At 46.0% G+C, this 14,048-nt stretch overlaps 1 protein-coding gene across 2 annotated transcripts in view; it reads right to left on the bottom strand.

The window, feature by feature from the left end:
* Positions 1-14,048, bottom strand: part of CHN2 (chimerin 2) — a 490,714-nt gene that overhangs the window by 59,531 nt on the left and 417,135 nt on the right. For both annotated transcript variants that reach the window (XM_069212100.1, XM_069212101.1), the window contains one exon: positions 3,499-3,583. In XM_069212100.1, the coding sequence (XP_069068201.1) occupies positions 3,499-3,583 (85 nt within the window). The remainder of the gene's footprint in view (positions 1-3,498; positions 3,584-14,048) is intronic.

The following is a 14,048-nucleotide window of genomic DNA, read 5'->3' on the forward strand; positions in this document are numbered from 1 at the left end:
ACTCCTGGGGGCGCAACTTTACACAGTGCCCCCTGTTCTGCCAGAGTACCTCACATTACTATACTAGTGTAAGTGGCTGACTCCTGTGGGCACCACGTTGCACAGTACCCCCTGTTCTGCCAGAGTACCTTACATTACCACACTAGTATGAGTAGTTGAGTCATGTGGGTACCACGTTGCACTGTACCCCCTCTTCTGCCAGAGTACCTCACATTACCACACTAGCGTGAGCAGATGACTCCGGGGACACCATGTTGCACAGTACCCCCTGTTCTGTCAGAGTACCCCCTGTCCTGCCAGAGTACCCCACATTACCACACTAGTGTGAGTAGCTGACTCCTGCGGGCGCCACGTTGCACAGTACCCCCTGTTCTGCCAGAGTACCTCACATTACCACACTAGTGTGAGTAGCTGACTCCTGCGGGCCCCACGTTGCACAGTACCCCTGTTCTGCCAGAGTACCTCACATTACCACACTAGTGTGAGCACATGACTTCCGTGGGCACCACGTTGCACAGTACCCCCTGTTCTGCCAGAGTACCTCACATTACCACACTAGTGTGAGTAGCTGACTCCTGCGGGTACCACGTTGTACAGTACCCCTGTTCTGCCAGAGTACCTCACATTACCACACTAGTGTGAGCAGATGACTCTGGGGACACCATGTTGTACAGTACCCCCTGTTCTGTCAGAGTACCCCCTGTCCTGCTAGAGTACCCCACATTACCACACTAGTGCAAGCACATGACTCCCGGGGGTGCAACTTTACACAGTGCCCCCTGTTCTGCCAGAGTACCTCACATTACCACACTAGTGTGAGTAGCTGACTTCCGTGGGCACCACGTTGCACAGTACCCCTGTTCTGCCAGAGTACCTCACATTACTATACTAGTGTGAGTAGCTGACTCCTGCGGGCACCACGTTGCACAGTACCCCTGTTCTGCCAGAGTACCTCACATTACCACACTAGTGTGAGTAGCTGACTCCTGCGGGCGCCACGTTGTACAGTACCCCCTGTTCTGCCAGAGTACTTCACATTACCACACTAGTGTGAGTAGCTGACTTCCGTGGGCACCACGTTGCACAGTACCCCTGTTCTGCCAGAGTACCTCACATTACCACACTAGTGTGAGTAACTGACTCCTGCGGGCGCCACGTTGCACAGTACCCCCTGTTCTGCCAGAGTACCTCACATTACCACACTAGTGTGAGTAGCTGACTCCTGCGGGCACCATGTTGCACAGTACCCCTGTGGTGCCAGAGTACCTCACATTACCACACTAGTGTGAGCAGATGACTCCAAGGACACCATGTTGCACAGTGCCCCCTGTTCTGTCAGAGTACCGCCTGTCCTGCTAGAGTACCCCACATTACCACACTAGTGCGAGCACATGACTCCCGGGGCGCTACTTTACACAGTGCCCCCTGTTCTGCCAGAGTACCTCACATTACTATACTAGTGTAAGTAGCTGACTCCTGTGGGCACCACGTTGCACAGTACCCGCTGTCCTGCCAGAGTACCCCACATTACCACAGTAGTGCGAGCACATGTTACACAGTGCCCCCTGTTCTGCCAGAGTACCTCACATTACTATACTAGAGTAAGAAGCTGACTCTTGTGTGCACCACGTTGCACAGTACCCGCTGTCCTGCCAGAGTACCCCCCATTACCACACTAGTGCGAGCACATGTTACACAGTACCCCCTGTTCTGCCAGAGTACCTTACATTACCACACTAGTGCGAGTAGTTGAGTCATGTGGGCACCACGTTGCACAGTACCCCCTCTTCTGCCAGAGTACCTCACATTACCACACTAGTGTGAGCAGATGACTCCGGGAACACCATGTTGCACAGTACCAGCTGTTCTGTCAGAGTACCCCCTGTCCTGCCAGAGTACCCACATTACCACACTAGTGTGAGCACATGACTCCCGGGGGCGCAACTTTACACAGTGCCCCCTGTTCTGCCAGAATACCTCACATTACCACACTAGTGTGAGTAGCTGAGTCCTGCGGGCGCCACGTTGCACAGTACCCCCTGTTTTGCAAGAGCACCTCACATTACCACACTAGTGTGAGTAGCTGACTCCTGCGGGCACCACGTTGCACAGTACCCCTGTTCTGCCAGAATACCTAACATTACCACACTGGTATGAGTAGCTGACACCTGGGGTCACCACGTTGCACAGTACCTCCGGTTCAGCCAGAGTACCCCCTGTTCTGCCAGAGTACCTAATAATAACACACAAGTGCGAGCAGATGACTCCGGGGACATCATGGTTGCACAGTACCCCCTGTTCTGTCAGATTGCCCCCTGTCCTGCCAGAGTACCCCACATTACCACACTAGTGCGAGCACATGACTCCCGGGGGCGCAACGTTGCACAGTACCCGCTGTTCTGCCAGAGTACCTCACATTACCACACTAGTGTATGTAGCTGACTCCTGTGGGCACCACATTGCACAGTACCCCCTGTTCTGCCAGAGTACCTTACATTACCACACCAGTGTGAGTACTTGAGTCATGTGGGCACCACGTTGTACAGTACCCCCTCTTCTGCCAGAGTACCTCACATTACCACACTAGTGTGAGCAGATGACTCTGGGGACACCATGTTGCACAGTACCCCCTGTTCTGACAGAGTACCCCCTGTCCTCCCAGAGTACCCCACATTACTACACTAGTGCGAGCACATGACTCCCGGGGGCGCAATGTTACACAGTGCCCCCTGTTCTGCCAGAGTACCTCACATTACTATACTAGAGTAAGAAGCTGACTCTTGTGTGCACCACGTTGCACAGTACCCGCTGTCCTGCCAGAGTACCCCCCATTACCACACTAGTGCGAGCACATGTTACACAGTACCCCCTGTTCTGCCAGAGTACCTTACATTACCACACTAGTGCGAGTAGTTGAGTCATGTGGGCACCACGTTGCACAGTACCCCCTCTTCTGCCAGAGTACCTCACATTACCACACTAGTGTGAGCAGATGACTCCGGGAACACCATGTTGCACAGTACCAGCTGTTCTGTCAGAGTACCCCCTGTCCTGCCAGAGTACCCACATTACCACACTAGTGTGAGCACATGACTCCCGGGGGCGCAACTTTACACAGTGCCCCCTGTTCTGCCAGAATACCTCACATTACCACACTAGTGTGAGTAGCTGAGTCCTGCGGGCGCCACGTTGCACAGTACCCCCTGTTTTGCAAGAGCACCTCACATTACCACACTAGTGTGAGTAGCTGACTCCTGCGGGCACCACGTTGCACAGTACCCCTGTTCTGCCAGAGTACCTCACATTACCACACTAGTGTGAGCACATGACTTCCGTGGGCACCACGTTGCACAGTACCCCTGTTCTGCCAGAGTACCTCCCATTACCACACTAGTGCGGGCACATGACTCCAGGGGCACCACGTTGGCAGGACTGGCCCTTCCCTTACACCTCTGACCTGCTCCTCATTCCAGCTGGGGCAGTCGTGGTTGGCATTACCTGAGCACCGGACTCCCTGGGCGATCAGCCCCCACATGAAGTTGGCACAGTACTCGCACCAGTAGGGCCCCCGGAACGTGTGCACCTGGAGGGGGGAGAAAAAGGGGAGTCAGAAGGGGGCAAAGTCAGGACAAAGGTTGGTGGGGGTCTGGGAGGGGTGAGGATGGCACACAGAGGGACAGGGTAGACAAGTACACACTCAGGTACTCTTGCACCGTGCACCATGACAGGCCCAGCTCCTAGCACGGACTGCGCATGCGTCGTCTGGGTATATTGAGGCAGAAACAACACATTAATGCGACGTGCACACGGCCTGCCTGTGACATCCTCCAGCCAATCACACGCCAGGAGCAGCACCCTCAGACAAGGCAGGACTCCACTGGGGGCGCTCCCGCACGGCGTCCACCCACACAGACCACCCTGAAACGTATCACACAACTCATACATCCGAGCACTGCTAACCCAGATATAGCAGCCTGCCTGTCCACAAATGCCCCACAGCGCCTAGGCAGGGGTATGAAGCGCTACACCAATGCAACTACAATGAAACCAGGGCTGGACTGGGAACCCAAAGCAGCCCTGGCAGATTCTAGGGTGCATAGCGAGCGTGCCTTAGGAGGCTGGGGGGGTTCTTCAGAAGAAAATTTGGGGTAAATGCCAAAACTGTGCATTCTAGAATATATTTTTCATTATTTATTCAATTACATTAGTGTTAAAGCACAGTAAATGATGACATTAGAGTGCACCAGGATACAGCAATCTTTATTGGGGCTCTTCAATGATTCCCTCACCATCACCCTCTAACAGCGCCCCTCATCTCTCCATAGCTCCACTCTCACATGTATTTCATTTGTTTTATAGCGCCTCTCGTACCAGTGTAGGGTGTTGGAGCACTTTACATCACACACATACAGAGACAATGAATCATACGTGTGTAAATCAGTGTACGGGAAATGTTACATAAGACAAGGGGGACCACCCACACTGGTGGCATTTTTAAAGACTGATCTGGGGGAGCATAAACGCAGGATTAAGAACACAACATAGTGGTTAGGGTTGACTTTACTAATAACAATTTAGTTCTACTCTATCTCTTTTTAGCAACATTAAGATAATCAAGGAGCAGAGAAAAAACATAGCTTTCTAACCTGCACCCTGCAGTTTCCAAGCAGCGCTCTGATGGCGGGTCATAGCTCACTGTACTGGAGTATGATTGTAACTTATGAACTGCACAGTTACAAAGGGCTCTCTGTGACAAAAGCAGTAACTGACTGTGCTATGCACATAAAATACTGTTCTCTGATCTGCATAGTACATGTCCTTTGCCGCAAGCATATTAACCCTCTGCAAAGAGTTATCTTGACACTTTTATTGTTGCCTGAAAACTGTTGGTTATACAAAGAACTCCACAGTGCATTTAAAACTGCTGCACTGCTACAAACACTGCCCCCCCCAGTAACAAAAGTGGCCCCCAACCTTCCATTCTCCCGGGGAAACATCCAATGCCCGTTAGCCTTGAATACAACCTTACAGTGTCTCCCTCTCAAAGACCCTATTGTGGCGCAGTGCCTTGTGCGTCCATCACAAAGAATGAGAACACACCAACCCAGAGAGCAAAGCATCATGGTAGGAGAAAAAATACAAAGGCCCAGTGCCCGGTGCCCAAGGGGCATCAAATGAAAAGAGCATGCGGGTACCACACACTACGGACTTTGAAGAAAATGTAATAATAGGACTGAACATAAGAAATAACAACATGTGACTCCCCTCCGCCGTACACCGGAAGAATCAAGGGCAGGAACTCGGCCCAGATTTAAGAAAGTGTCCTTCATGTCATGAAGCGCAGGTTAGCGACAATAGCGTCATCATTTTTTACGCCATTGTTGTACTTTGTAGGATTAGCACCAAATATGTTGTTGCTACTCCCGTAAAGTACATAGAGACCCATTATAAATCATGGTGTGCGTCCTTTTAACGCCTGCTCTGTGTAGGCGTTAAAAATGCTGCTAAAAATGACGCAGTGGAATCTCATAGATTCCACTGCGCTGTTTTTGCGGGCCCCCTAACGGGAGAACGCCTGCTTGCATACATTATGCCTGGAAGAGGCATAATGTGGTGTAAGGGGTTACAAAGTGGTGCAATGCATGCATTGCACCACTTTGTAAATATGGCGTGGTGTTTTTGCCACACTATTGCCACATTAGCGTGAATAAAAATGATGGCAATATGTGATAGTTGGCACTAGGCCCTTCATAAATCTGGGCCTCAGTGTGCACCAGACTTCAGTATTTAGTCCTCTCATTGTGAGTACGGTGACTACTTTCTCCACCGCTAGTAGCTGCTTGTAAGAAAATTCTAACGCTACAGTGAAGTGAGCACTCGTATACATTCAGTCACACAGTGTTCAACAGAGTCATGAGGTGGTGTGAGCTCACTCACTGAGTGATGTCCTGTATCCCTCTCATCCCCATGTCATTGAGTGAAGATGAGCACAGACTGACATAATCCCAGCTGAAGTAGTGCAAAATTTCTATAATGACAGAGGAACAGAAAGGAACGTCAGTCGTGTCACAGTAACAGAAAGGAATGTCAGTAGTGCCAGGGTAACAGAAAGGAACGTCAGTCGTGTTGGGGTAACAGAAAGTAGTGTCAGTAATGTCAGTATAACAGAAAGTAACGTCAGTAGTGCTGGAATAACAAAAAGGAACGTCAGTCGTGTCGGGGTAACAGAAAGGAACGTCAGTAATGCCAGGGTAACAGAAAGTAAGGTCAGTAGTGCTGGGATAAGAGAAAGGAACATCAGAACTGTCAGTATAACAGAAAGTATCATCAGTAGTGCCGGGGTAACAGAAAGGAATGTCACTCATGTCGGAGTATCAGAAAGTAATGTCAGTAGTGTCAGTATAACAGAAAGTAACATTAGTAGTGCCGGGGAAACAGAAAGCAATGTCACTCATGTTGGAGTATCAGAAAGGAATTTCAGTAGTGTCAGTATAACAGAAAGAAAGGTCAGTCGTGTCAGTATAACAAAAAGCAACATCAGTAGTGCCGGGGTAACAGAAAGTAACAACAGTAGTGGCAGGGTAGCAGAAAGTAACATCAGTAGTGGCAGGGTAACAGAAAGGAACAACAGTAGTGTCAGGGTAACCGAAAGGAGAATCAGTAGTAACAATATGACAGAAAGTAAAGTCAGTAGTGCTGGGGTAACAGAAAAGAACATTAGTAGTGCCAGGGTAACAGAAAGGAAAGTCAGTAGTAACAGTATAACAGAAAGTAAAGTCAGTAGTGCCGGGGTAACAGAAAGGAACATTAGTAGTGCCAGGGTAACAGAAAGGAACAATAGCAGTGTCAGGGTAACAGAAAGGAAGGTCAGTCGTGTCAAATAACAGATCATAACATCAGCAGTGCTGGGGAAACAGAAATGATTGTCAGTAGTGTCAGTATAACAGAAAGTACTGTCAGCAGTGCCGCTGTAACAGAAAGGAACGTCAGTAGTGCCGGGGTAACAGAAAGGAACATCAGTAGTGCTGGGGTAACAGAAAGGAACATCAGTACTGTCAGTATAACAGAAAGGAAGGTCAGTCGTGTCAGTATAACAGAAAGTAACATTAGTAGTGCCGGGGAAACAGAAAGGAACATCAGTAGTGCCAGGGTAACAGAAAGGAACATCAGTAGTGCCGGGATAAGAGAAAGGAACATCAGAACTGTCAGTATAACAGAAAGTATTGTCAGTAGTGCCGGGGTAACAGAAAGGAATGTCACTCATGTCGGAGTATCAGAAAGTATTGTCAGTAGTGTCAGTATAACAGAAAGTAACATTAGTAGTGCCGGGAAACAGAAAGCAATGTCACTCATGTTGGAGTATCAGAAAGGAATGTCAGTAGTGTCAGTATAACAGAAAGGAAGGTCAGTCGTGTCAGTATAACAAAAAGCAACATCAGTAGTGCCGGGGTAACAGAAAGTAACAACAGTAGTGGCAGGGTAACAGAAAGTAACATCAGTAGTGGCAGGGTAACAGAAAGGAACAACAGTAGTGTCAGGGTAACCGAAAGGAAAATCAGTAGTAACAATATGACAGAAAGTAAAGTCAGTAGTGCTGGGGTAACAGAAAAGAACATTAGTAGTGCCAGGGTAACAGAAAGGAAAGTCAGTAGTAACAGTATAACAGAAAGTAAAGTCAGTAGTGCCGGGGTAACAGAAAGGAACATTAGTAGTGCCAGGGTAACAGAAAGGAACAATAGCAGTGTCAGGGTAACAGAAAGGAAGGTCAGTCGTGTCAGTATAACAGAAAGTAACATTAGTAGTGCCGGGGAAACAGAAAGGAACATCAGTAGTGCCAGGGTAACAGAAAGGAACATCAGTAGTGCCGGGATAAGAGAAAGGAACATCAGAACTGTCAGTATAACAGAAAGTATTGTCAGTAGTGCCGGGGTAACAGACAGGAATGTCACTCATGTCAGAGTATCAGAAAGTAATGTCAGTGGTGTCAGTATAACCAAAAGTAATGTCATTAGTGCTGGGGTAACAGAAAGGAACTTCAGAAGTGTCAATATAACAGAAAGTAACATTAGTAGTGCCGGGGTAACAGAAAGGAACATCAGTACTGTCAGTATAACAGAAAGGAAGGTCAGTCGTGTCAGTATAACAGAAAGTGACATTAGTAGTGCCGGGGAAACAGAAAGGAACATCAGTAGTGCCAGGGTAACAGAAAGGAACGTCAGTAGTGCTGGGATAAGAGAAAAGAACATCAGAACTGTCAGTATAACAGAAAGTATCGTCAGTAGTGTCGGGGTAACAGAAAGGAATGTCACTCATGTCGGTGTATCAGAAAGTAATGTCAGTAGTGTAGTTATAACAGAAAGTAACGTCAGCAGTGCTGGGGTAACAGAAAGGATTGTCAGTAGTGTCAGTATAACAGAAAGTACTGTCAGCAGTGCCGCTGTAACAGAAAGGAACGTCAGTAGTGGCAGGGAAACAGAAAGGAACATCAGTAGTGCCAGGGTAACAGAAAGGAATGTCAGTAGTGCTGAAATAACAAAAAGGAACGTCAGTCGTGTCGGGGTAACAGAAAGGAACGTCAGTAATGCCAGGGTAACAGAAAGTAAGGTCAGTAGTGCTGGGATAAGAGAAAGGAACATCAGAACTGTCAGTATAACAGAAAGTATCATCAGTAGTGCCGGGGTAACAGAAAGGAATGTCTCTCATGTCGGAGTATCAGAAAGTAATGTCAGTAGTGTCAGTATAACAGAAAGTAACATTAGTAGTGCCGGGGAAATAGAAAGCAATGTCACTCATGTTGGAGTATCAGAAAGGAATGTCAGTAGTGTCAGTATAACAGAAAGGAAGGTCAGTTGTGTCAGTATAACAAAAAGCAACATCAGTAGTGCTGGGGTAACAGAAAGTAACAACAGTAGTGTCAGTGTAACCGAAAGGAAAATCAGTAGTAACAATATGACAGAATGTAAAGTCAGTAGTGCTGGGGTAACAGAACAGAACATTAGTAGTGCCAGGGTAACAGAAAGGAAAGTCAGTAGTAACAGTATAACAGAAAGTAAAGTCAGTAGTGCCGGGGTAACAGAAAGGAACATTAGTAGTGCCAGGGTAACAGAAAGGAACAATAGCAGTGTCAGGGTAACAGAAAGGAAGGTCAGTCGTGTCAAATAACAGATCATAACATCAGCAGTGCTGAGGAAACAGAAATGATTGTCAGTAGTGTTAGTATAACAGAAAGTACTGTCAGCAGTGCCGCTGTAACAGAAAGGAACGTCAGTAGTGCTGGGGTAACAGAAAGGAACATCAGTACTGTCAGTATAACAGAAAGGAAGGTCAGTCTTGTCAGTATAACAGAAAGTAACATTAGTAGTGCCGGGGAAACAGAAAGGAACATCAGTAGTGCCAGGGTAACAGAAAGGAACATCAGTAGTGCCGGGATAAGAGAAAGGAATATCAGAACTGTCAGTATAACAGAAAGTATTGTCAGTAGTGCCGGGGTAACAGAAAGGAATGTCACTCATGTCAGAGTATCAGAAAGTATTGTCAGTAGTGTCAGTATAACAGAAAGTAACATTAGTAGTGCCGGGGAAACAGAAAGCAATGTCACTCATGTTGGAGTATCAGAAAGGAATGTAAGTAGTGTCAGTATAACAGAAAGGAAGGTCAGTCGTGTCAGTATAACAAAAAGCAACATCAGTAGTGCCGGGGTAACAGAAAGTAACAACAGTAGTGGCAGGGTAACAGAAAGTAACATCAGTAGTGGCAGGGTAACAGAAAGGAACAACACTAGTGTCAGGGTAACCGAAAGGAAAATCAGTAGTAACAATATGACAGAAAGTGAAGTCAGTAGTGCTGGGGTAACCGAAAAGAACATTAGTAGTGCCAGGGTAACAGAAAGGAAAGTCAGTAGTAACAGTATAACAGAAAGTAAAGTCAGTAGTGCCGGGGTAACAGAAAGGAACATTAGTAGTGCCAGGGTAACAGAAAGGAACAATAGCAGTGTCAGGGTAACCGAAAGGAAGGTCAGTCGTGTCAGTATAACAGAAAGTAACATTAGTAGTGCCGGGAAACAGAAAGGAACATCAGTAGTGCCAGGGTAACAGAAAGGAACATCAGTAGTGCCGGGATAAGAGAAAGGAACATCAGAACTGTCAGTATAACAGAAAGTATTGTCAGTAGTGCTGGGGTAACAGAAAGGAATGTCACTCATGTCAGAGTATCAGAAAGTAATGTCAGTGGTGTCAGTATAACCAAAAGTAACGTCATTAGTGGCGGGGTAACAGAAAGGAACTTCAGAAGTGTCAGTATAACAAAAAGTAACATTAGTAGTGCTGGGGTAACAGAAAGGAACATCAGTACTGTCAGTATAACAGAAAAGAAGGTCAGTCGTGTCAGTATAACAGAAAGTGACATTAGTAGTGCCGGGGAAACAGAAAGGAACATCAGTAGTGCCAGGGTAACAGGAAGGAACGTCAGTAGTGCCGGGATAAGAGAAAGGAACATCAGAACTGTCAGTATAACAGAAAGTATCGTCAGTAGTGTCGGGGTAACAGAAAGGAATGTCACTCATGTCGGTGTATCAGAAAGTAATGTCAGTAGTGTAGTTATAACAGAAAGTAACGTCAGCAGTGCTGGGGTAACAGAAAGGAACATCAGTAGTGTCAGTATAACAGAAAGTAACATTAGTAGTGCTGGGTAAGAGAAAGGAACATCAGAACTGTCAGTATAACAGAAAGGAAGGTCAGTTGTGTCAGTATAACAGAAAGTAACATTAGTAGTGCCGGGGAAACAGAAAGGAACATCCGTAGTGCCAGGGTAACAGAAAGGAACATCAATAGTGCCGGGATAAGAGAAAGGAACATCAGAACTGTCAGTATAACAGAAAGTATCGTCAGTAGTGCCGGGGTAACAGAAAGGAATGTCACTCATGTCGGTGTATCAGAAAGTAATGTCAGTAGTGTCAGTATAACAGAAAGTAACGTCTGTAGTGCTGGGGTAAGAGAAAGGAACGTCAGTAGTGCCGGGGTAAGAGAAAGGAACATCAGAACTGTCAGTATAACAGAAAGTATCATCAGTAGAGCTGGGGTAACAGAAAGGAATGTCACTCATGTTGGAGTATCAGAAAGTAATGTCAGTAGTATCAGTATAACAGTAAATAACATCAGTAGTGCCGGGGTAACAGAAAGGAATGTAAGTTGTGTCATGGGAAAAGAAAGGAATGTCAGTAGTGTCAGCATAACAGAAAGGAATGTCAGTCGTGTCAGTATAACAAAAAGCAACATCAGTAGAGCCAGGTTAACAGAAAGTAACATCAGTAGTGCCAGTGTAACAGAAAGGAACAACAGTAGTGTCACGGTAACAGAAAGGAAAGTCAGTAATAACAGCATAACAGAAAGTAAAGTCAGTAGTGCCGGGGTAACAGAAAGGACCCTCAGTACAGTCAGTATAACAGAAATTAACATCAGTGGTGCTGGGGTAACAGAAAGGAACATTAGTAGTGCCAGGGTAACAGAAAGGAAGGTCAGTCGTGTCAAATAACAGAAAATAACATCAGCAGTGCTGGGGTAACAGAAAGGATTGTCAGTAGTGTCAGTATAACAGAAAGTACTGTCAGCAGTGCCGCTGTAACAGAAAGGAACGTCAGTAGTGGCAGGGAAACAGAAAGGAACATCAGTAGTGCCAGGGTAACAGAAAGGAACGTCAGTAGTGCCAGGGTAACAGAAAGGAACGTCAGTAGTGCCGGGGTAACAGAAAGGAACATCAGTACTGTCCGTGTAACAGAAAGGAAGGTCAGTTGTGTCAGTATAACAGAAAGTAATGAACAAAAAGTAACGTCAGTAGTGCCGGGGTAACAGAAAGGAATGTCACTCATCTCAGAGTATCAGAAAGTAATGTCAGTGGTGTCAGTATAACCAAAAGTAACGTCATTAATGGCGGGGTAACAGAAAGGAACTTCAGAAGTGTCAGTATAACAGAAAGTAACATTAGTAGTGCCGGGGTAACAGAAAGGAATATCAGTACTGTTAGTATAACAGAAAGGAAGGTCAGTCGTGTCAGTATAACAGAAAGTGACATTAGTAGTGCCGGGGAAACAGAAAGGAACATCAGTAGTGCCAGGGTAACAGAAAGGAACGTCAGTAGTGCCGGGATAAGAGAAAGGAACATCAGAACTGTCAGTATAACAGAAAGTATCGTCAGTAGTGTCGGGGTAACAGAAAGGAATGTCACTCATGTCGGTGTATCAGAAAGTAATGTCAGTAGTGTAGTTATAACAGAAAGTAACGTCAGCAGTGCTGGGTTAACAGAAAGGAACATCAGTAGTGTCAATATAACAGAAAGAAAGGTCAGTCATGTCAGTATGACAGAAAGTAATGTTAGTAGTGCAGGGTAACAGAAAGGAATGTCACTCATGTCAGAGTATCAGAAAGTAATGTCAGTAGTGTCAGTATAACAGAAAGTAACGTCAGTAGTGGCGGGGTAACAGAATGAACTTCAGAAGTGTCAGTATAACAGAAAGTAACATTAGTAGTGCCGGGTAAGAGAAAGGAACATCAGAACTGTCAGTATAACAGAAAGGAAGGTCAGTCGTGTCAGTATAACAGAAAGTAACATTAGTAGTGCCGGGGAAACAGAAAGGAACATCAGTAGTGCCAGGGTAACAGAAAGGAACATCAGTAGTGCCGGGATAAGAGAAAGGAACATCAGAACTGTCAGTATAACAGAAAGTATCGTCAGTAGTGCCGGGGTAACAGAAAGGAATGTCACTCATGTCGGTGTATCAGAAAGTAATGTCAGTAGTGTCAGTATAACAGAAAGTAACGTCAGTAGTGCTGGGGTAAGAGAAAGGAACGTCAGTAGTGCCGGGGTAAGAGAAAGGAACATCAGAACTGTCAGTATAACAGAAAGTATCATCAGTAGAGCCGGGGTAACAGAAAGGAATGTCACTCATGTTGGAGTATCAGAAAGTAATGTCAGTAGTATCAGTATAACAGAAAGTAACATCAGTAGTGCCGGGGGTAACAGAAAGGAACGTCAGTTGTGTCATGGGAAAAGAAAGGAATGTCAGTAGTGTCAGTATAACAGAAAGGAATGTCAGTCGTGTCAGTATAACAAAAAGCAACATCAGTAGTGTCAGGTTAACAGAAAGTAACATCAGTAATGCCAGTGTAACAGAAAGGAACAACAGTAGTGTCACGGTAACAGAAAGGAAAGTCAGTAATAACAGCATAACAGAAAGTAAAGTCAGTAGTGCCGGGGTAACTGAAAGGACCCTCAGTACAGTCAGTATAACAGAAATTAACATCAGTGGTGCTGGGGTAACAGAAAGGAACATTAGTAGTGCCAGGGTAACAGAAAGGAAGGTCAGTCGTGTCAAATAACAGAAAATAACATCAGCAGTGCTGGGGTAACAGAAAGGATTGTCAGTAGTGTCAGTATAACAGAAAGTACTGTCAGCAGTGCCGCTGTAACAGAAAGGAACGTCAGTAGTGGCAGGGAAACAGAAAGGAACATCAGTAGTGCCAGGGTAACAGAAAGGAACGTCAGTAGTGCCAGGGTAACAGAAAGGAACGTCAGTAGTGCCGGGGTAACAGAAAGGAACATCAGTACTGTCCGTGTAACAGAAAGGAAGGTCAGTTGTGTCAGTATAACAGAAAGTAATGAACAAAAAGTAACGTCAGTAGTGCCGGGGTAACAGAAAGGAATGTCACTCATGTCAGATTATCAGAAAGAAACATCGGAAGTGTCAGTATAACAAAAAGGAACGTCAGTAGTGCCGTGGTAACAGAAAGGAACGTCAGTAGGGTCAGTATAACAGAAAGTACCATCAGTAGTGCCGGAGTAACAGAAAGAAACATTAGTAGTGCCAGGGTAACAGAAAGGAACAACAGTAGTATCAGGATAACAGAAAAGAACAATAGTAGTTTCTGGGTAACAGAAAGGGAGGTCAGTCGTGTCAATATAACAGAAAATAACATCAGCAGTACTAGGGTAACAGAATGGATTGCCAGTAGTGTCAGTATAACAGAAAGTACTGTCAGCAGTGCCGCTGTAACAGA

The sequence above is a fragment of the Pleurodeles waltl genome, chromosome 10 (genome assembly GCF_031143425.1).
Source record: "Pleurodeles waltl isolate 20211129_DDA chromosome 10, aPleWal1.hap1.20221129, whole genome shotgun sequence".
Classification (NCBI taxonomy): domain Eukaryota; kingdom Metazoa; phylum Chordata; class Amphibia; order Caudata; family Salamandridae; genus Pleurodeles; species Pleurodeles waltl.